The sequence below is a fragment of the Rhipicephalus microplus genome, chromosome 3, assembly GCF_043290135.1.
Source record: "Rhipicephalus microplus isolate Deutch F79 chromosome 3, USDA_Rmic, whole genome shotgun sequence".
Classification (NCBI taxonomy): domain Eukaryota; kingdom Metazoa; phylum Arthropoda; class Arachnida; order Ixodida; family Ixodidae; genus Rhipicephalus; species Rhipicephalus microplus.
This window is the reverse complement of record NC_134702.1, coordinates 196,728,801-196,753,072: the sequence shown is the minus strand read 5'-3', so window position 1 is coordinate 196,753,072 and position 24,272 is coordinate 196,728,801. Positions and strand designations below refer to the sequence as shown.

At 43.2% G+C, this 24,272-nt stretch overlaps 1 protein-coding gene across 1 annotated transcript in view; it reads left to right on the top strand.

The window, feature by feature from the left end:
* Positions 1 to 24,272, top strand: part of LOC142803094 (sodium/iodide cotransporter-like) — a 43,239-nt gene that overhangs the window by 13,222 nt on the left and 5,745 nt on the right. The window contains exon 2 of the mRNA XM_075888199.1: positions 21,572 to 21,723. Coding sequence (XP_075744314.1) covers positions 21,572 to 21,723 — 152 coding nt within the window. The remainder of the gene's footprint in view (positions 1 to 21,571; positions 21,724 to 24,272) is intronic.

Sequence of the window (24,272 nt, the reverse complement as noted above, 5' to 3'; positions counted from 1 at the left end):
ACGTGGAGACAACATGCGACTGAGGCACCAACGAGGGGGAAGAAAGCACACGGATTAAGGTAGACATATGCCGCCACCGTACAGTTCCACAGAATGAATACCATGGCATAGAGACGTGATGACCGGAAAAATACAGAAAACATTCAGAGAAACACCATATTTATAAAAACAGAATACAGTAGGCGCTTTGCTTACATATGTACCATGCTTGTAATGATCCAGGCCTTTTTAAATTACTGCTATATTGTTAAAATTAAGGGTCTGATTTACTAATGTTTGAATTTTAAAAGATTCACGTAGGCGGAAATGTGCTTCATTTTGAAAAAAAGACGCAATTCCATTCCGATTACACTCCGTAAAAAATGCGTTTATTTTCATTCCTATTCCATTGTTCGGAGCTTTGTCGCCATTCCGCTGCCATTACGTTCCGGGTGGCGAAAATGTGGATTGATTCCGGATTTATTCCTAACGTTGAGTGGCAACTCCGCAACAGTGATTGTTCACTAATTTATGGGTTTTGCCTGGTTTTATCAGCTCCTAAGAGGTCTCTTTGTCATCCTGGTATCACGTTCTTTTTTAGAGGTCCCTTTCTTTATGCCATACTCTGAACAGGAGCGACCACTCAGCCTGCCACAATTGTGATTTCTCCTGTCGTCACGACTTTTTAGTTTCTTCATAACCATTAGGAGTTATCTTAGAAACATAATGCCGATATCAGCAGTTTATTTCGTGCGACTTACTACTAGCAACTTAGATGTTTTATTTCGAAACGAACACTTTTATATATGAGTTACACACATGCACGCCACCACAAAACACCGCTATTATCACGAACAACCTGAAACAACGACTGACCTCTGCCACAACCAGTTGCATGCAATCGAAAAAAAAAAAACACTTTTTCACCCCCCAACCCACTCTCCAATAAATTTGAGGAAAAGAATGTGTTCAACTTGTTACGTTCAACAATGCTAATACATAACCAGTTTGCAGAACGGGCGGGTGGCTAACGCCCTTGTCACGTCCTTACTTAATTCGGAACGCTTCTATTTCTTTCGTTGCCCGGTTCTTCTTGTTGACAATTATTTGTGTGTCAGAAAGTAGTGGCTTGCAAGAGCGCTGCATGCTGTGCATCGCTACGAGCGAGTATGGGGTTCGCTTTAGTGAACTCTAATATTCCTGAAGGTGCATATTCAAGCAACGACCTGTTTGACCGACCAAATCTATTACTCATTGGAAAAGAATTCCGCACACCACACCTTTTTTTGCTGTCAACATGCCTCCTGCTATATTTTATGATATATCCACTTGTTTCTTTTGTGCTCTTCTTTATGGCTAACCTTCCCATCGTCGGGCAAATATTCAACATTTTTTTTGTTTCCACGGAGCTATCCCCATAGTAGGAGCATAAAGAGCCTATGAGACACTGGTGCCTTTCTAAGTTTTAGTTCCAATTTCAGTTCCAGACTTCATATCAATACACATGTAATTTATTTCCTCAGATTACACCATCAACGTTAGTACATTGAGCCTTCATCGCATGACTCTAACATTCACATTAAATATTATCCAATCTCCCAATTAAAGAGAACCATTTTTACAAGCCAAGCAGAGGGTGCAACACTTTCACTGGTGGCGACGTTGACACTGCCACTCATGGCGAAGTTGCGTAGGAGAGAAACCTGGGCAAGGGCAAAGCATGCAGTGATGCATCGGTGTTTCTTGCTAAAGCATGCCAATTGCTGTTAATTGGCATGGCTAAACACAAGACTCCGACCGGACACTGGTACTTGCTGTCCTCTTTTAGGTAATGCGAATGCTGCGAATTCTGGTTGTTCACTAACACACAGGAGAAATCTCCCGCAATCACTACCTTAGAGGTCGATATTCATTGACTGTATATTTTAGGTGGCAATTCAACGGTTGTGGAGCGTGACCAGTGAGTTTTTTTTTTCAGTCGTAAAACTCGCTAGCTGACGCTGCCTGCGTCGGTGAGAGAGAGAGGACGACCATGAGCAGTAAGGGTGCACACGCCACAGACCAGACGCCACCGACCAGATATGTGTGCAAGATTTCTCGAACATGAGCCACCATCACGTATAAATGCTGAATTTGGGGATTGCGTATTTATTTTGAGGTCTACCCTATTGAAATAGCCTCCACCATAGGAATGGTGTATTCCACCATCCACCACTTTGGCGGATTATGGTGCTGAAAATGTTGGTGGCACATGTTGTATGGTGGCGTATGGTGGAGCGGATGGTGGATGGCAAGCTCAAGCCGACAATGCTAGACAGCAAATCAGCGTCATAACTAACGTGAGGTGCCAATAATAAATTGTTAAAAAACTAATTAAAAAAACGTTGTGAAAAGCACCCGTAAAAAAAAAAGATGCAAGAGTGCGGAATCGAACCTGCCAACTTCGGAATCCCTACTGAGCACACTAACCACCGCGTCATGCCGACAGATGGCTGCTTCGGTGTTAAAGAAGTAGTCAACTCACAAAATCACTGCTTAACTTCAGTTCTGTATCTGTTAACTCGAGATGGACGGGATCTGCACCTACTACTAAAGTTTGCACATTTGATAAACACGAACAACTGCTGCCTTTAAAGATCGCCACTTCGATAATGGCAACAGCACTAGGTATTTTGTTACAATTTACTACCGCAAGAAAAAGAAAAGAACTCAGTGGACTTAGAAGCAGGGAGAAATATTCGGCGGTTACTGCCAAATTTATTATCAGTTTCTCCCTTCTTCCAAATGGCGATATCTGTTCAGGCTTTATGACTCTTCTAAGCTCGTTCGATAGATACGCCCACACAATTGACTGTGATGTTTTTCGCGCAACGCACAGCGCAGTTGTGCTAGGATCACTGTTGCTCTTTTGTTAGGAACAACTATATAACGGTTTGACCAAAACGAATGCAGTGCGCCAGAAACATTATGCTAATATAATGGTTCAGTAAGCATACAAATGGACGAGTCTAAGTTCTCGCATAAGAGCCAGTGAAGTGCCGGCGAGTGCGACCAGCGGCTGGCGGTGAGTGGAGGCGTACATTTTTGGTGAAAGTGCTACAAGCGCGTCGCATCGATGCTTGCCACTTCCTTAGCGCACACCGTACACAATAAAAAAGGCTCATTTTAGGTTACATGTTGCCACAGCTGTGCTGTATTGTCATTTTTACTCGTCCTAATTGTGTATTCTGAAACCGAGAAGCGCCGACAATCTTGTACGGGCTTGGTCGGTATGACCAACCTTTGGTGGAAATCATGGTGGTAGAGCAGAACGGTGAAAGTAAAATTCGGGGGCTCGTCTCAACGCATGTCGAAAGTGAAAGTTTATGCATATTCGAACGCACTTTGTTGGCTTAAAAGTACGGCTCAAGCAAAAGAGTGTGAAAGAATTGCGAGAGTTGCGCTTCTAGCGTGGCGACATCAAGTGACCGCTGTGTTGTGCTCCAACATTGAAAGGGGCAATTGCGAACTGAAGGTCATTTATTCATGAACAACTGCACGCTGATGTAAAACATTTGTTCTCACTGCTCACTGTGACACCTCAGGTGTTTTAAACATCCCAACAAAGAAACACATCGCGGGCGCTTATGTAGGTACGGGCGCGAAATGTAAACATATTCCCGGCCGCATATGCTACGCTCCACAAAAATTGAAGCGTTGATGACACCACAGGAATAAATCAACAAACGCGCTAGAAAGCGTAATGAGCAGCGTTGCTTTTTTATGACCGTAAACATATATTTCTGCGATTTCAAGAATGAAACACAACAAATAAGTGATTTCACATGATGCTATGTGCTTTTTAATCAATCCACCATCACCTACCAAGCTTTCATCCCGCCACCGTCATCCACCTTGCTCACCAAGCCTTCCACCTAACTCGTGTTGCCTCCCCAACATCAGCCGGCGTTTTCCACCGTCACCACCATTGGCTCTGTCACATCTCCACAGGTTTACTAGATGCTTTTAGATGCGGAGCATCTAATACTCGAGGCTTGTAGTGCGGCGCCGTCCGCAAGCTTCCTCCTCCTTCTTCCACCATCTGTGCATCCCTTCCTCCTTACACACCGCGCGCGCTTCACTCCTCCACCATCTGTGCACCCTTCCTCCTCTACACACCGCATGCGCTTTTCCTCTTCACGAACATTCGCTAGCTGTATAATGTAGCGCGCATGCGTCGTCACGCTTCGAGAACATTGGCAGCTGACGCGCGCGCATGCGCCGTTGCGCTTCTCCCGCTTCTCGAACATTCGACAGCTGACGCGCGCATGCACCGTCACCCACCATCTGTGCCGCGCGCGCTTCTCCCCTTCGAGAATATTCTACAATTCTCCTGATTCTCCAGTGGACGCGCATGCGCCGTCGCGCTTCGAGAACATTCAACAGCTGACAGTGCATGCGCCGTCGCGCTGTATATATACTCAAGGTCGGCGCTCGCTCGCTCAGTTGCCGCTCGTCGGTTGGTTTGTACGGCGCGTCGACGTCCAAGGTCGCGGTGAAATGAATTCCAACGAATCCACAAACACAATGATCGACGTCCCTTCGACCAGCGCCGCCCTTTCGCATACGTGTGTACGTGTTCACTCATTTAACACCCCCTCCTACAACCACGTTAACCAATTTAGCCATCGACCCAAGTAAGTCGCAATTTAACACCCCATTTCACAACCACGTTAACCAATTTAGCCATCGACCCAAGTAAGTCGCACTTTAACACCCCGTTAACCAATTATATGCTCCGCATCCTCCTCAGTGTTCCCCCGAGGGAAGCTACGGGCAATATTTTTCTCAATTATACCGCCCTGATAACGTCCGAAACACTTTCTCACCAACAGTGTTTGGTTTTCCTGTAACCTGGTGCAGCCTCGTGATCGGCTTGACAGGGACTGTATATACTGCACTGGTAAGCATGCACGTAGAATGCTATGGACCACTCTCGTTCTAATCAGAATGATTAGCGCTACCACCTATTCACTCGAGTGCGCAGCGTGTTTCTGCGGGTGGAAACGTTAAGAAAACTGAACGTCTGTGTACAGAAACGCGGTGTAAATATGACTTTTGCTGACCTAAAAGACAGTAGTTTAAGGTGGAGATACAGTTCGATGCTGCAAGCACGTATGCGGTAGTTCTTTGTACGTTCGGGAAACGCCTCGCCGGTAACAGAATAAACTCTATACGTTTCGGTGGCGCGCGTTGTTGTGGCCGCTGCCGTGCGCTGTTTTGAATCGTTATTGTACTTGTTTGCTGTTTATGTGTTGTTTACATCTGCGATGACTTTCGGTGTTATAACAGAATCGAGGGAGTATACATGACTGTGGAAGCTATGTGCCGTAGCTCTAGCATTAGCCACCCATGGCTGGTGCCGTTGTAGACGGCGTCCGTGTATGTTGGTGTCATTAGAGCGCTCGTACTCTATGTGTATAACCAAGTGTTCATGAGTAGGCTAAGTTTGTAAATCCTGCTGTCAATACACACTCACGGCGGGCCACTGACTGCCGGAAGATAGGCTTCGTGGTAGGAATACGCTAGGACCTTATTCTTAAAGCACAATTCCAAGTTATTTATCAAACAGTTTCTTTTAAACGTACTAAACAGTGCCTTTTTCAGGCCTGTATGTAGCCAGGACTAATTTTGGTGGGGTTGGACAGTTGTTAAATGCTTTGAGAGCCATTATTTTCATTATTACTAATGGCAACACACACTGCTTCACCGATTGTGCTGGTGTTTTGTGTCGGTTTGCATTTGTTGTTTCATTGTGAGCCTGATTTATGCCTGTGTATAAAAATTAGTGTTGCGGAATTATCACCTTCATTTTATTGCGATTTCATTATGGGGAATTGCAATTTGCCGTGATTTTGTGCAATCTCGTAGAATACAACCACACTACCCGTACTCTTAGGGTCTCTTCTCCCGCTACGTATAGTATCTGCTTGTTCAGCACAATCTTAAAGAAAAGCTAGTAAACAGTTGGCAACGCATGAATGGACTTGTTTACAGCCTAATTTACTAGCTTCGTGGCATCTCTTTAATGTAGCCAGCAGGTAGTAAAGCTCGAACTTCTTGCCTTTACCAACCAGGAATGCTTTCTAGGTCTTTCAACTAGATGACTGCTTAGCAGCCTACGATGCCACGTCTATCGTAAACACCACCGTATATCATGCAGTAATCGTGACACTCTCATGAAAAGTATTTAACATTCGCACTACTGTTGATTGCTTCAGAATAAAAATTTCGTGCTAAGTGATGACACATATATAGAAGGGAAGACTATGATGAGTACAAAACGCCATGTATTTTGTAAATTATATGGCTGCTAAACTATATATATTCTGCTAATCCAAAGCAGGAGCATAAAGAGCCTGCGAACGGCTGCTACAGATTATGCCGGCTAAGTCTTGATAATCTATATATGCGCGTTTGTGTGTATGTCCTCATCCGTGATTAGTTCATGCGTAAATTTATGTAGCTTTGGTGCGTATTTGCCATGGTAGTTACATAATGTAATCATTTGCTACTGATGAATCCAGGTGGACAATTGCGCTCTTCGCGTTTTTTCCTATATATACTTCTGTAGGTGAATTATCTTGACGTGGTAATGTCATCATCGTCATCATCATCATCATCATCATCATCAGCCTGTCTACGTCCACTGCAGGACAAAGGCCTCTCCCATACTCCGCCAGTTAACCCGGTCCTGTGCTTGCTGTTGCCAATTTATACCCGCAAACTTCTTAATCTCATATGCCCACCTAACCTTCTGTCTCCCCCTACCCCGCTTCCCTTCTCTGGGAATCCAGTTGGTGACCCTTAATGACCAGCGGTTATCCTGTCTACGTAATACATGCCCGGCCCATGTCCATTTCCTCTTCTTTATTGCAGCTATGATATCCTTAACTCCCGTTTGTCCCCTAAACCACACTGCTCTCTTTTTGTCTCTTAAGGTTACACCTACCATTTTTCTTTCCATTGCTCGCTGCGTCGTCCTCAATTTAGGTTGAACCCTCTTTGTGAGTCTCCAGGTTTCTGTTCCGTAGCTAAGTACCGGCAAGATACAGCTGTTATATACCTTCCTCTTGAGGGACAGTGGCAATCTACTTGTCATAATTTGAGAGTGCATGCCGAATGTGCTCCACCCCAATCTTATTCTTCTAGTTACTTCAATCTCGTGGTTAGGCTCTGCGGTTATTACCTGCCCTAAGTAGACATAGTCTTTTACAACTTCAAGTGCACTATTACCTATCGCAAAGCGCTGCTCCTTTCCGAGGTTGTTGTACATTACTTTCGTTTTCTGCAGATTAATTTTAAGAGCCACCTTTCTATTCTCCTTGTTTAACTCCGTAATCATGAGTTGCAATTCGTCCCCTGAGTTACTCAGCAATGCAATGTCATCGGCGAAGCGCAGGTTACTGAGGTACTCTCCATTAACTCTTATCCCTAACTGTTCCCATTCTAGGCTTCTGAAAACGTCCTGTAAGAACGCAGTGAATAGCATTGGGGAGATTGTGTCCCCCTGCCTTACACCCTTCTTTATTGGTAGTCTGTTGCTTCCTTTATGAAGCACTATGGTAGCAGTTGATCCCCTGTAGATTTCTTCCAGAATGTTTATATATATTTCATCTACGCCCTGATTCCGCAGTGTCTGCATGACGGCTGATATTTCTACTGAATCAAACGCCTTCTCGTAATCTATGAAGGCTATGTATAGTGGTTGGTTATACTCTGAGCATTTCTCTATTACCTGCATGATAGTATGAATGTGGTCAATTGTTGAGTAGCCTGTTCTAAATCCTGCTTGTTCCTTTGGTTGATTGAATTCTAATGTTTTCTTTACTCTGCTAGCAATTACCTTTGTAAATAGCTTGTATACTACAGAGAGCAAGCTGATCGGTCTGTAATTCTTCAAGTCCTTGTCATCTCCTTTCTTATGTATTAAGATGATGTTAGCGTTCTTCCAAGACTCTGGTACTTTTCCCGTCAGGAGACATCTCGTGAATAGAGTGGCTAGTTTTTCTAACACAATCTGTCCTCCATCTTTCAGCAGATCTGATGTTACCCGATCCTCACCAGCAGCTTTGCCTCTGTGCATGCTATCCAAAGCTTTTCTGACTTCTTCTATCGTTACCGGTTGGGTGTCGTCTGGGTTACTGCTAGTTCTTATAGTATTCAGGTCTTGGTTGTCTCGGCTACTGTACAGATCTCTGTAAAAATCCTCCGCTATTTTAACTATCCTATCCATATTGGTAGTTATTTTGCCTTCTTTGTCCCTTAGTGCATACATCCGCCTTTTGCCTATCCCAAGTTTCCTCTTCACTGCTTTGACGCTTCCTCCGTTTTTCAGAGCGTGCTCAATTCTCTCCATGTTATACCTTCTTACATCGCATACTTTACGTCTATTAATCGACTTCGAAAGCTCTGCCAGTTCTATTTTGTCTGTTGTACTTTACACTTTCATGATTTGACGCTTCCTAATTAGGTTCTTCCTTTCCTGGGAAAGCTTGCCGGTGTCCTGTCTAGCTACCCTGCCTCCAACTTCCATTGCACACTCCGTGATGATACTCGTCAGATTATCATTCATTGTATCTACGCTAAGGTTGGTTTCCTCGGTAAGAGCAGAGTACCTGTTCTGCAGTGACACTCTGAATTCCTGTACTTTCCCTCTCAGTGCTAGCTCATTGAGTGGCTTCTTGCGTATCAGTTTCTGTCGTTCCTTCTTCAAGTCTAGGCGGATTCGAGCCTGTACCATTCTATGGTCACTGCATCTTACCTTGCCAACCACTTCCACATCCTGCACGACTCCTGGGTGTGCAGTCATTATAAAGTCTATTTCGTTCTTATTTACGCCATTAGGACTCCTCCATGTCCACTTGCGGTTTTATCGTTTTCGGTAGAAGGTATTTAAAATACGCAGATTATTGCGTTCTGCGACTTCTACTAGTAGCTCTCCTCTAGCGTTTCTAGTGCCGATTCCAAAATCTCCTACTGCCTGGTCTCCAGCCTGCTTCTTCCCTACCTTTGCATTAAAGTCGCCCATTACTATAGTATACTGTGTTTTCACCTTACTCATTGCCGATTCCACGTCTTCATTGAAGCTTTCAACTGAAGCGTCATCATGGCTGGATGTAGGCGCGTAAGCCTGTACTACTTTCAATTGGTATCTTTTATTCAGTTTAATTACAATGCCTACCACCCTTTCAATAATGCTATAGTAATCCTCTATGTTGCCAGCTATGTTTCTGTGAATTAGGAGCCCTACTACCAGTTCTCTTCTGTCTGCCAAGCCCCGATAGCAAATAACGTGCCCATTCTGTAGCACAATATAGGCCTCATCTGTCCTTGTAACCTCACTCAGCCCTATTATATCCCATTTAATGCCTTCTAGCTCCTCGAATTATACAGCTAGACTTCCCTCACTAGATAACGTTCTAACTTTAAATGTTGCTAAGTTCAAGTTCCAATGGTGGCCTGTCCGTATCCAGAGATTCCTAGCACCCTCTGCTGCTTTGCAGATCTGACCGCCGCCGTGGTCAGTTACTCCGCAGCTGGTAGGAACTGAGGGCCGTGAGTTAATTGACGAATGCCTACGGGATGGGGTGGCCAGATACTGCACCAAAGTGGCCAGTCCTTCTCTGGTGAGATCATCGGTGCGTACCGATGATCTCACCAAAAGCACCCGTTAACTAAAATTCCTCAATGTATAAACTCAGTCAGCACTATTCCCGTACTACTTTACAAACTAGCAGGTTTCACTAATCAGCATTTTACTACATTCACTTACTAGCAGATTAGTGCTTTTTGTGACAAGTAAACGGTCAATACTTAGCTAAGTAAATATGCTGGCCTCTTTTGTAGGCGTGCAAGTTTAAACAATTGATGATTTAATATTATTTAGGCACAAATGCGTTAATGCTAGAAAGACGACCCAGCAAATTGTCACGTAGGGATTCGGGGAGGGGCCGCCTTGGTTATGTGAGATCGCCTCCTTTGCCTGGATACCTGAAGCAATGCTTGCAAAAGTCTCATTCTGTGTGGTTCATCATGTACAACAACTCTTCACACACACTGTTCACAAGCGGTATGAGCATTGGGACAGGAGAAGAAGAAGCATGAGGGCCAGAGCAAGAAAGAGAAAGATGAAGTTTCGAATAAAGCAGATTAAGATGGGTGCCAGTTCCATACTGAGGCTATAATGCTGTTCCGTTCTTTTAAGTAGAAACACTACATTATTTTGGCGCAGCCGGCCATCGAAGCCAACACGTAGGTGACGTTCTTCGTTGACGAGACCTCTGCAGACAAGATCATCGTTTCGAAGTACCAAGGTCAAGATGAAGCTGCGGTGGACCTACCTCATGATCTCTGCTCGGAAGAACTCGTGAACTTCGTGGAGGGAAAAGCAGCCGCGGACAATACTGAACTACGACGGAAAGGTGCTGTAAAATTTAACTTGCGTGTGGCGATCTTATACAACCTAGTTCTTGAACGAGCGCGTCGAAGAGACTCAGGATCACGATCTTCGACGGACGAGCTGAGCGTTGTTTGGAAAGCTCTTCAGCTGCAACATGAACAGATTGTGCAACAGAACCAAATAATGCCATCCCTTATAACTTCGCCGAATGCTGAGAAACCAGTGCCTAAATTCGTAAAGCCTGATGCTTTCTGTGGTATGTCTTCAAGTCAAGAAATTAGGCTTGAGTTTTACGAATATGCCACTGAAAAAAACAGGTGGCCCTGTGTTGAGGATAAAATAACTAACATGCATGTTTATTTGAGAGGTGTCGCACTCAAGTGGTTTGAAATATGGAATCGAAAAGACAGTGATGGCTCTTGGAGTCAGTGGAAGAACGAATTTTCTACTGCATTTTGAAGCAATCCAGTACACAGATGGAGTACAGCACTTCATTTTAAGTCCAAGACAAACTCCCATGTGGAATACTTATTCGAGAAACGCGGTATTTTAAAGCTAGCTGCGCTTTTGAATACTGGTACGGCTGTAGTCGCCCTAATAATGCATAGAATACACACTGAAGTCTTGAAGCACGTGCAAATACGGTCACCAAAAACTCTAGATGACCTCCTGGAGTGTCTTCAGAACATACCCTACTTCGGAAACAAGCATAACCACTAATTCAAGCAGCTGTTTCAGTCGGAGTAAAGTGGACTGGTCAACACGCGATCAGCAAGAACCGAGCCACCTCGCAAGTCGCACAAATAACTTGACCAGGCGCACTCCAAGAGTTCGAGTGAATAATAACGACACTGAAGCTCATGAGTAGTCGACAGAAAAAAAACTAATAATTGAGGGTGATCAGTCCCACTCGATAACACCAATTGAGACTGTTTATTCAAGTTGCTCTAGCCTACTTCACATTCCCGTCAAAGTGGGAAACAAGATGATGATGGCTCTCGTAGACAGCGGTGCATCTGTGTCCATTATAAATGCCAAGATGGTGGATGCACTGTCGCGTCTATAGTGGGAGAGTCCTACGTGTACAAGGCTATGATGGAAAAGTAACGTTGCATGATCAGTGAGCCTTTGTAAACATTGAGTTCCAGGGTCAGAAAATAGAGAGCGAAGTGTTGGAGGTAGAGTGGGTGACGTACTGCTTTTTGCTATCAAGACCGGTTATCAAGAAATTAAAGATCAACGCATACTGGTACGACGTGGTTCTAGTCGAGGCAGTAGCAAGGAGCGAGACATATCAAGGTAGACAAGATTACCTAAGAGTTGTGAAGTGCGCGGAGGATATCGCAATGACCTACCCTGAACTTGTATGCAGAGAAACCTATCCTCATGAGTTGAAGTGATAGAAGGTTTCTTTTGAACTCACTGGCAAGACCGTCGTTCGAAAATGACCTTACAATATGTCAAAAAATCAAAAGAGTTGACTCAAGAAAGAGTTGCAGGAGATGCTAGATGCTGATATCATACGACCATTGGTATCATCTTTAGCTTCTTCCATAACAATTGCACCGAAAGAAGAGGGAACCTTCAGATTGTGCAGCGACTACAGGGTTGTCAATCGTCAGACAGAACTCGTGCCATTTCCCATGCCGAAGATCGACACAAATATAGATGAGACTGGTGGTTGCCGACATTTTTCACGCATTGATTTGAGCAAATCAAAATAAGGCTTCTGGCATAACCCCCTAACCAAAGAAACAAAAATGTACACAGCTTTTTGACGCCATTAGAGCTCTACGAGTATAACCGGCTTCCTTTCGGTTGAAAAAACTCGCCTGCATGGTAACAAAAGATCATGAACAACGTGCTAAAGGCATTCTTTGGTGTTTTCTGTATTGCGTAAATAGACGAAATAATCGTCTTCTCCAAAAAGAGGCTGAGAGTCAAGACCATTTGTCTCAGGTGGTAAATGCCTTCAAGGTCAACTTTAGAAAGAGTGTATACTTTCAACAAAATGTTGTTTTTTCGACGAGTCCTCGATGGGAACACCAAAAGCACGAAATAAGAGTCCGTCGAGAAGGTAGCACAGTTGCAGAAACCATATGACGTCGATTCACTGCGTGTGTTTTTGGGATTGGATGGACATTTCTGATCTTTCATAAAGGACTTTGGTGTCACAACTAGATGTCTCACACGTTAAACACAGAAAGACGGTATGGAGTGACGAATGTGAGAGAGTGTACCGTAATTTGGTGCACAGAACGTCTTCTGACCCTGTCCTACGCCTACCAGACTTCACTTTAACCTTCGAATTGTACACTGACGCCTCACAATACAGGACTGGTGCAGTGTTGTATAAAAAATGTATCTAAGCATCTAGTCGAGAAAAGCGACACTTAGTAGGTTACTACAGTAAAGCCATCTAGAACTAACTTTACTGCTACGGAAAATGAAGCCCTAACCGTTCTGAAGGCCATTTAGTACATCCGTACGTACCTAGAATGTACGAAGTTCACTTTGTTCACTAATCACCAGTCCCTCACTTTTCTCTTGAATATGACCCAAATAGGTGCTCGGGACCGCAATATATCGACGAAGGTATGTGCTTCATATCATCGCGCAGTGAATAAGCTGAAGAAACGTGCCATACGGGACGTTAAACAGTACATAAAGATGTACGATAAATCTCCTGGTGGATGAAAATATTCTTTGGAAGTCGCCATAAAACATCGTAATTGATCGTAAAAAAGTAACTTGGGGTGCAGTCCACAGTAGGCTTCTTCAGAAGAAACCCCTATTCTGTAGGCAGACCGTGAAATGGGACTCTTGAAAAACATCAAGATTGTCGTGGAAAGGCAAGAAACATCACTGGAGCAGAGATACTGAAAATGAATGAAAAAAATTTTGACAAGAAGCTTCGAGCACACATGCCAGACATTCAATTCACCGACCTCGTACTAGTGAGGCAAGTAATAAGAGTTAACAGTGCCAAATTTTACGGTCCTTACTCTGTGACCAAGACAGTCACCCACAACAGAATTTCGAAGGTTGTCTGGTACACTGGCGAACATGGATCTGTTGAATGTGCTTCAATTAAAAATGCCTTCAATTATTACCCTAGGAGGTGTATTTAAAAGAAACCGGGAAAGGTGAAGTGGTATGAGCCTTCAGACAGGAGAATAAGAAGCACGAGAGCCGGGGCAAAAAAAAAGAGAATGATGAAATTATTAATAAAGCAGATTATGATGGCCGCCAGTTCCATACTGACTCTATAATGCTGTTTCATTCTTTTAGGTAGAAACACTACAAGCATTTTACTACATACACTTACTAGCAGGTTAGTGCTTTTAGTGAAAAGTAAACGGTCAGTATTTAGGTGAATAAGCAGGCCTTTTATGTAACCGTGCAAGTTTAACCAAAGGATGACTCAATATACTTTAAGCTCAAATGCGTTAATACTAGAAAGACGACCTAGCACTCGTCGAGTAGGGATTTGGGGAGGCGCTGCCTTGGTTACGTGAGATTGCCTTCTTTGCCTAGCTACCTGAACCAATGCTTTCGAAAGTTTCTGTAGGTTCATCGTGTACGACTCTTCACACACACTCTTCACAAATTCAACAGTTCATGTGCAAGAATATGTGCTGCGCTGACCTCCGGACCTTTGCGACAGAGTTTTTTGGGAAGGCACCAATGTGTGTGTAGGCAGGGGGAATGGTATTGCGAGAAAAAAAAGAGGGGGGGGGGACATGTGGCGAGAATGCATGCAAGCTGGTGTAGGGGGTATGCACTGAGCCTTAATCCACAAGGGTGCAGCATTGTCACTGTGCCATTTTGAAGGTCCGTTCGTACGCGCGTGATTCAGCATGTAGGAGGTATTCCAGAGGTCACTTGGGAGCCAAGTTGGAGCAAGTTTTTCGCACGTGTGAAGCGCACGCGGACCACCAAAATGGGGACCCCCGCGCTTGCGATCCTCATGGATGACGTCAAGTGCATACCCCATTTACGAATGTTTGCACTAAACAAGCATCGCATCAGCGGCAGTACGCATCACAACTTAGATAAGAACTTTTTTGAACATGCGTCCGAGTGGCGAACGGCGGCAGAAGCAAAAAAAAGTGAAGGACGGGGAGACCACATGCGGCTGAGGCGCCAACGTGGGGGAACAAAGCACACGGATTAAAGTAGACATATGCCGCCACCGCAACATTCCACAGAACGAATACTGTGGCATAGAGCTGTGAAGACACGAAAAATACAAAAAACACTCGGAGCAACACATTCTATATAAAGACAGAATTACAGTAGGCGCTTTGCTTATAAATGTACCATCCATGTAATGAGCCAGCCCTTTCAAAATACTGCTATATTGTTGAACTCAAGGGTCTGATTTACTAATGTTTGAAGTTTGAAAAGCAGCACGTTGACGGAAATGTGCTTTATTAAAAAAATACGCCATTCCATTCCCATTAAACTCCGTAAAAAATGCGATTATTTTTATTCCCTTACCATTCTTCCGAGCTTCGTCTCTATTCCACTGCCACTACGTTCCGGTTTGCGAAAATGTGGATGGATTCTTGATTAATTCCTAACGTTGACTGGCAACTCCGCAGCAGTGATATCACTTATTTTGTAGGTTTTGCGTGGTTTTACCAGCTCCTAAGAGCTCTGTTTGACATACTGGTATCACGTTCATTTTTTGAGGTCCCTCTTTCATGGCTCACGCTGAACAGGAAGGACAACATAGCGCACTACAAGTGGGATTTTTCCAGCCGTCACGACATTTTAATTTCCCATAAAACCTTAAGGAATAATTATATAAACAAAATGTTGATATCGTCAGTTTATTTCGTGCGACTCACTAATAGGAACTTCGATGTTTTATTTCGAAACGAACACTTCTATATATAAATAACACGCATGCATGACACCACAAAACACCGCTATTATCACGAACGACCTGAAACAAAGACAGACTTCTGCCATAATCAGTTCCATGCAACCCTGCCCCCCCAAAAACACATTTTACCACCCCCCCACCCTTCAATTTATTATGAGGAAAAATGTGTTTAACGTGATACGTTCAACAAAGCTAATACATAACCAATTAGCAGAACGGGCGCGTGGCTAATGCACTTTTCACGTCCTTACGTATTTCGAAACGCTTCTATTCTTTATTTCGTTGTCCGGCTCTTCTTGTTGTCGACTATTTGTGTGTCAGAAAGTAGTGGCTTAAAAGCACTCCATGCTATTCATCGCTACGAGCAAGTACGGGGTCCACTTTAGTGAACTCTCATATTCCTGAAGGCGCATATTCAAGCAGCGACCTGTTCGAACGACGTAATCTATTCCTCATTGAAAAAGAATTCCACACACCACACCTTTTTTTTTCGCAGTCAACATGCCTCCTGCCATATTTTATGTTATATTGATTTGTTTCTTTCGTGCTCCTCTTAATGGCTAACCTTCCCATCGTCGGGCAAATCTTCAACAATTTGTTTTGTTCCCGCGGAGCTATTCCAAAAGCAAGGTATGAGAAACTGGTGCTTTTCTAAATTTTAGTTCCTTTCTGAGTTCTAGATTTCATATCAGTACACATGTAAACAACTTTTTCGGGTTACACCATCGTCGTTAGTACACTGAGCCTTCACCTTATGCCTCTATATTTCACAGTAAAAGTTACCCAATCTCTCAATTAAAGAGAACCATTTTTACAAGCCAAGCAGTTGGTTCAACGCTTACACTGGTGGCGACGTGGACGCTGCCACTCATGACGACGTTGCGCGGGAGAGAAACCTGGGGATATGTGTTCAAGAGTTATCGACCATGAGTCACCATCACGTAGAAACGCTGCATTTGGGGACTACGGATTTATTTCGAGGCCTACCTTACTGAAAAAACGACCACCCTAAATATGGTAGATTCCACCATCTACCATTTTAGTGGATTATAGTGCTGAAAATGTTGGGGGCACATGGTGTATGGTGGACCGAATGGTTGATGGCGCACTCAAGCCGGCAATGCTGGAGATCAAAGCAGCGTCATAACCACCCTGACGACATACCAATAACAAAATACAAAAAATAATTGTAAAGAAAACGATGTATAAAGCACCCGTAAAAAACATGCAACAGCACGGAATTGAACCTGCCACCTTCGGATTTACTACTGAGCCCACTAACCACCACGCCACGCCGACAGATGGCTGGCTCGGTGTAAAGGCAGTAGTCAACTCACAAAATCACAGTTTACCTTCAGTATTGTTTCTCGTTACCTCGAGGTGGACGGGATCGGACCTGCTACTAAATTTTGCACATTTGATAAACACGAACCACTGCTACCTGTAGCGATTGCCACTGCGATAATGGCAACAGCACAATCTATTTTGTTACAATTTACAACCGCAAGAAAAAAACACCTCAGTGGACTAAGGAGCAGCTAGGAATTATCTGTGGATACTGCGAAGTTTATTATCCGTTTCTCGCTTCTTCCAAAGAGTGATATCTGTTCAGGCTTTATGACGCCCCTGTGCTAATTCGATAGTTACGCCCATACAATTGATTGTGATGTTTTTTGCGCGCAACGCACAGCACAGTCGTGCCAGCGCACCGCTCTTGCTCTGTCGTTAGGAACAATATACAAATATATAACGGCTTGGCCAAAACGAATGTAGTGTGCCTGAAACACTATGTTGTTAGATTGGTTCAGTAAGCATACAAATGAACGAGTCTATGGTCTCTTGTTAGATTGGTTCAGTAAGCATACAAATGAACGAGTCTATGGTCTCTCATAAGAACCAGTGAAGTGCCGGTGAGTGCGACCGGCGGCTGTCGGTGAGGGGAGGCGTACATTTGGTGGAAGTGCTGAAAACGCGTCACATTAATGTTTGTCGCTTCCTTCGTGGACACCGTACGCAATAAAAAGGCTTTATTTAGGTTAAATGTTGCCACAACTGTGCTGTGTTGTCATTTTTACTCGCCAAACTTTTGTATTCTGAAACCGAAAAAGCGCCGATAATACTTGTACGGTGTCGGTCGGTATGACTAACCTTTGGTGGAAATCATAATGGTAGAGCAGGACAGTGGAAGTAAAATTCTGGGGCTCGTTTCAACGGATATCGAAATTGAAAGTTTATGCATATTCGCACAAACTTTGTTAACTTAAAAGTACGGCTCAAGCAATAGAGTGTGCAAGAATTGCCAGAGTTGAGTTTCTAGCGTGGTGACACGTCGAGTGACTGCTGTGTTTTGTTTTAACATTGAAAGGGGTGATTGCGAACTGAAACTTATTTATTTGTCGACAACTGTGCGCCGATGTAAAACTTTTATTGTTACTGATGACAGTGACACCTCTAGTCTTCGTGGTTGTCTAGTCTTCGTGGACATCGTGGTTGTCGAACTCATGTAAGTAGGTGCGGGAAATGTAAACATATTTCTGGCCGCATATTCTATGTTCCACGAATCCTGAAGCGTTGATGACACCACACGAATAAAACAATAAACGTGCTAGAAAGCGAAATGAGCAGCGCTGGTTTCTATTGACCGTAAACATATATCTCTGCACATTCAAGAATAAAACACTGCAAATAAGCGATTTCTCACGATTTCATGTGCTTTTCCATCAATCCACTATCACCCACCAAACTTACATCATGCCACCGTCATCCACCTTGCTCACCAAGCCTTCCACCTAACTCGTGTTGCCTCTCCACCATCAGCCGGGATTTTCCATCGTAACCACCATTGGCTCACCACCACCCCCACCACCTCCTGCCATCATTTTTCCACTGTCCCCGTCATCAGCCATAACGCCCACAACAGTTTCCACAATATCCACTAATATTTCCGCCATAATCACAAGCAATTTCAACTTCCGCCAACCCAGGATTATTATGAGGGTAGACTTTCAACATACTGTTATATTGATTGAAAGATCAAGTGCGCTATCACCCAGTCCGAGTTTTTGCTCACTTCGGGTAATTGAACAAACTTTTATCAATTTATTGCATCATTTTGAGTAATATAGCTCTGTTCGTCACAGAACTTTCTGTGTGGGCATTTCATTATTCTTTCATGATGTTTGCTATGCATAAAAAGCCGGGAATATGAGTTCATAGTTTAATTGCGAATTCCCTAATATCAAGAGGTACTGAAGTGCATTTCACGAAGTAGCCACTTCCTACTTCTTCGTCACTTAGACTGAATAATTAGCTATTTCAATCTATGCCTCAAATATTGTGTAGTGTAGCTGTTTCGTATTACAGTTATATGTCGAGATTTTCTGCTTCAAGTAACAACTCAGATGACCTCAGCCCGACCTAGACCTGTTCTCTAATGAGCAGCATAACTTCCAGGAGTGATACTGCGCTGAATTTTTTTAATGTTCAATACATTTGGTAGTCAATCTGATATATATGAACCCAGTTTCACACTGCTTTCAGTGGTCTGTTTTTCGAGTATCATGGTGTACGAAGATTTATAGTTGGGCAGAAGTTGTGTAGGGGCTCAGGTCAACTCTCTCAATTTTTCTATATTAAAGATGCTTACATTTGTGTCGACATCATGGCCTGTGAATTTACTTGTCTGTAACTAAACAAGCAGTCAATAACCCAACGCATCGACCAGTCGGTGGTGTTTATCAAGCGAGGCTTCTCAAGCGAGTTTCCAACAAGCACCGTAGCGTGCGAGAGTCCAACCTCCTGCGGCTATAGTTCAAGCAATCATCTGCTCTTGCATCACCTACTCTGCGCCTTACCTACCTCTCATCCGCACCGAAAAGAACGGCTACTTTTAACACTCCGCAAAGCTTATGAGATGGCCCAGGGTCTCCCCATGTGCAAAGTCACTCACGAGCTTGTGGCTAGTGGCATTACCTACACCGTGAGCGAGCTGATTCAAGCTATCTTTAACGCTCAATATCAGCGGCTGTCAGTCACATACGCTGGCCGTGTGCTACTGCAGCAAGTTGAAATCACACTGACGACGGCTCTCTCAACTACGCAAACCTCACATAGAATATTGTCGAAGTCTCTGCTTGTTTCCCATTCCCAACAGTATGCATCCGGAACACCACGCTGAGAGACGGGCCGACCAAGCACGCCGGTTCGAGAAACGCTTTAGCGGACATCTGGACGTTACGTATACGGATGCCTCTTACCACCCCTCAAAACCAGTGATGGTGGCAGAAGCCATCGCCCCCCCCCCTTAGCTGGCACACAACATGTAGCATTTGCAAAACAGAAGTGGTAATCGCAGCAAAGGGGGTTGCCACCGCGCTTGCACCAGCTGACCCCATTAGCAAAGCTGTCATCAGTGACTCTCAACCAGCGATCTGCAACTACGACGTCGGCCGCACCTGTCACCACGCATTGCCCATGTCACTTTCTCCTCCCCCTCTTCTACATCCCGCTTGCTTCTTCGAGCTCCAGACCATGAGTCGCTGAGCAGAAACGCACAGGTGCACATACTCGCCCAGGTCTTAACTGTGAAGCCAGCAGTAGAATTAACCATGCCGGTTCCCATGGCACAAAGATGTCGCGCGACGCACTACTCAGCAAGCATACAGATATCCTATAGCACTACCAGATCGGAAGAAGTGTATACCCTCTTGCACACCACAATTTAACGAGGCCTGTGGCTGTCCAATGGCGCTACAGATCGGCGGACCAGCAGAACTACAGAACTACAAACAGGCAGGTTTTCACAACTCTTCTTACACAATAGTTTTTTTGGGAACAGATCGCGCAAAGGTGCTAACAATGCTCATATTAGGCGACACTCAAACATATTGTGGGAACGTATATGCATTACACCACAGACGATACAAATACCTCAGAGTCGTGGGAGTCTCTCTTGCAAGCCCCCGAGACAGAAAACCAACACCGGCTCATCCAGCGCGTGGCGGAGGTTGCAGTATCTTAAGGAGACCTCCTCTGGAGTGGCGCAACCAGTGTCGGTACTGCTCCTCTCCATTTCTTTTTCTTTGTGGGAGAATTAACGATATTACCACTACCCTGACCATGTGGAATATTGGGAGAAGTGATTATTGGCCGGCGCATGCTCAAAATAGTAGTTTCTTTCTTCTTTTTCTTTCTTTTTTTGTTTCTTTATTCCTTAGTTACTTCTTTATTTTGGTTTTTATCTATGTTTTTTCTTCATTTATACTATTTATTTTTTCTCTTCTTAATTTTTTTCTCTCTCCTTTCTTCTTTTGTTTGTCCCTTTCCTTCTTTCCTAATAATTGAGAGTGTAAGGGCGTACTACGCAATGACTGAAGTTCCCACGTCAACTCCGGAAGCGTGATGAGGTGTTGTTACCCAGGAAGCAGTGAATTTTGACAACGTCGAATGGCAGGTGATCTTGATAAAAGGTCAGACTGCCTCAACTGAAACGGGTGATCACCCACAATCACTGTATAAAAAACATGAATTGTTCAAGAACAACGGGTAAAAATAAGCCTGTGACCGGTTCTCCGTATGAGGCCGCAATGCCATACCTTCCAAAGAATGTTTTTCTTCTGAAATAAAGGCATCCCTAAAATCTCTGACTCGAAAGAAGTTTCACTTGAATAAAGAGGGCACCCATTCATGTAGGCCAGCCAAATAGCTGATCGTGTGGTCCATGACTTTTGGATTATATTTGGCTAAAGTAAGCTTCTTCTCTGAAGTTGCGTAGCACAAATGCTTCCCTCATCTTATAAAAACCAGCTTTGAATAGTTCTCTCTCACAGTGAGTTTTGCTGTTATTTTTGTCACCATTTTTATTGGTTGTTTTTATGATGCTCACCTTTTTCTAGCTAAGTAGTAGATCCCTGGTGTTGTGTCGTTTGGTTTAGGGTGACGTAATTGTAATAAATATAATTCTTTCGATTGAATTGACTCTTACTCTATTCTCTGACTGGTGTTTCAGGGAACGCGTCTCTCATAGCATTTTCATTATCGCCAGTCGTTACAGATGACACACGTTTATCGGGATTGTCTATGATTCTTCTTAAGAGTGTTGCGCGACTGATATACGAGATTTTCAATTTTGAGTGAACCTCTTCGGCGATTAATATGCAGAAAATATTTATATGGCAACGCCATTTCCAGCAATAGCGTATCTTTTTCGACTGCTGCTGTTTTTTGGTTTGATTTGCGTTGCTTTTGCATGCTTTCAGGGTGGTCTACGGGGTGTGGTATGGACTGACTGCATACAAGCCATTGTAATTTTAGCCGCACCAGCAACCATCATAATCAAAGTACTGTGGGATGCCAGCAAGCGACGTCTAAGGCCAATGACGTTCGAGGACTTCAAGCCATTCGCATTTCAGTCAGTCATCCAATATAGTGACCTCCTTATGCACTGGCAAACACGTCAGTAGTGTTGTTAGCAGAGAAAACATCTCTTGCATCTGAAACACAGCATTATTTTTGTCGACCTGAATATTGAGATTGCTGCTTCGCCAGTGTTCATTATTGTATGAGTTAGAGTTAGCTTCATGATATTATTGTGTGCATATAAACTAGCCGAGCATGGCAAGCGAAAATTATTAAAAACGACATTGTAGTCATCGTCGCTGTGGAGGTCCGTGCATAGTTAGAGCGATCTACAGAAGGAATAGCAGGCGATCGCAGAGTGTGGGCCAGAGGAGAGTGAACCGTTCGATTAGAGTGTTTTTGGTGTTTACAGGATGAATATGCATGACATTACTCACTCGGTGGCGTATATCGATACACATTTTTGGTAAATTACGCCGTTTTTGTTGTACCTATTAGACCCTACAACGTAAACTAAAGCAACCATTTGCAATATAGTTGAGATATTCAGTAATATTGAGGGACAAGTTAGCATATATAAACTAATATATTTGCTTTCAATTTACTTCATAACATGCTACTTATCATTGTATTACTTTGAGATAATTTTATCATGCTGTAAGTGATATGCTATGTAGCTTTCTTAAATGTAGCCTCTATAATAATTACGTTCACTGTAAATAATTTCCTGACATCCTTGCGTTTAACAGGAAACGGTAGAATTTTCGTCCGCGTGAGTTCTTTTTAGGAGGTATTTTCTTTTTATGATACGCTTCATTTATTTATTTATTTATTTACTTATTTATTTATTGGTACTGCAATCCCCTGGAGGGATTTTAGCAGGTGGGTACAAAAGACGTGAACATCAGCATATAACACCAAGCAAACATATAGAACAGCCTATCATATTTCACATAGTAGGCATCCATATAACACAAAGCAAACAAATAACTATCACTTGCGTTTTACAACGCAAACAAACGCAACAAAATTTTACCGATGACACATCACTCTCATTTTAGGAAAAGAAAACAGAACTAGCACACGAGTAAAATCATTTTTTCTGTTGTTCCAGACCAGCGGCAAAGGATGTTGAAGACTGTGTTGTGACTTGACGGTTATTTAAACTATTCCAATCCTGCACAGTTCTGGGGAAAAAAATAATATTTGAAGCAGTTATTGCGGGTACAAAAGGGAGTTATTGTACGATCATCGCGTTGTCTGGTAGCGTAACCTGAAAAAAAATGAAATAATTTTTCCAATATCTATCTTGTAATTCCCATTAATTATTTGATATAAATATTTTAATCGGGATATGTGGTTTCTTTCTGAAAGTGAAAGTAAGCAAGCTCTTACTAACAGTTCATTTACCGAGGTTCGACCATAACTGTTATATACGAAGCTAACGGCTCTCCTTTTTACTTTTTCGACTTTATGAATGTTAGATTCAGTAAATGGATCCCAGATCACTGCAGAATAATCAAGTATGTGGAGGACTATCGATTTGTAAGCAAGAACACGGACAGATGGAGGGAAGAGTTTCAAAGTCCTTCGTAAAAAGAACAGTTTCTGATTAGCCTTGGAAGTTACTATGTCCATGTGTTTTGTCCAGTTAATATCATTTGTTATCTATAACCCAAGACACTTGTAGGATTGAACCTCGGAAAGAATGGCATTGTTTGTAAAGTATTGAAAATTTATTTTGTTTTTCTTATGAGAAATGGACATGTACACTGTTTTTTCCAAATTGTTGGACATTTGCCAAGCCTCGCACCAGGAAACAACCCTGTTAAACGACTCGTTTAACGAAACTTGGTTCTTTGAGGATTCTATTTCAGAATAAATAACGCAATCGTCCACGTAGAGCCTTATATTTACAGGTATACCGTTCACTATGTCGTTAATATATAAAAGAAATAGAAGGGGACCCAGAACTGACCCTTGGGGAACGCCAAAGTCAACGGAAACCCTGCGAGAGGAATGATTGTTAAAATCTACGAATCGTTCTCTGTTCTTCAAGTAGGCCGATATCCATTTATTAGGTTGATCATTCCCGAAATTTTTTTCTAATTTGTATACTAATTTAATGTGCGAAGCCTTGTCAAAAGCTTTTGCAAAATCCATAAAAATTGCATCTGTTTGTTTTCCATTAATAATTGAAGTAGCGAAGTCGTGTATTGTTGATACCAATTGTGTCGTTATTGATAATTCCTTCCTGAATCCATGCTGATGTTCGTTTGAGATACTATTTTCGCCCAGAACACATGAAATACTATTGTGTATAATGTGTTCCAAACGTTTACGAACGGTTGAAGTTAGCGAGATGTTCAATATGCCCTGTTCACTAACAACAATATCGGGCATTCGCGGCGAAGCAGTTTCAAAGATCGGTAAAACAGAGTTGTCACAAGAAAAAACCGATTTGAAGTGATCGTTGAAAGCATTTGCAATTCGAGCAATTTCGTGCGTAAGAATACCATCAACATTAAAAACATCACACTCTTTCGAAGCGGGCGAAATGCTCCTCCAAATTTTTTTGGGACACGAAATCAAGTAATGCGG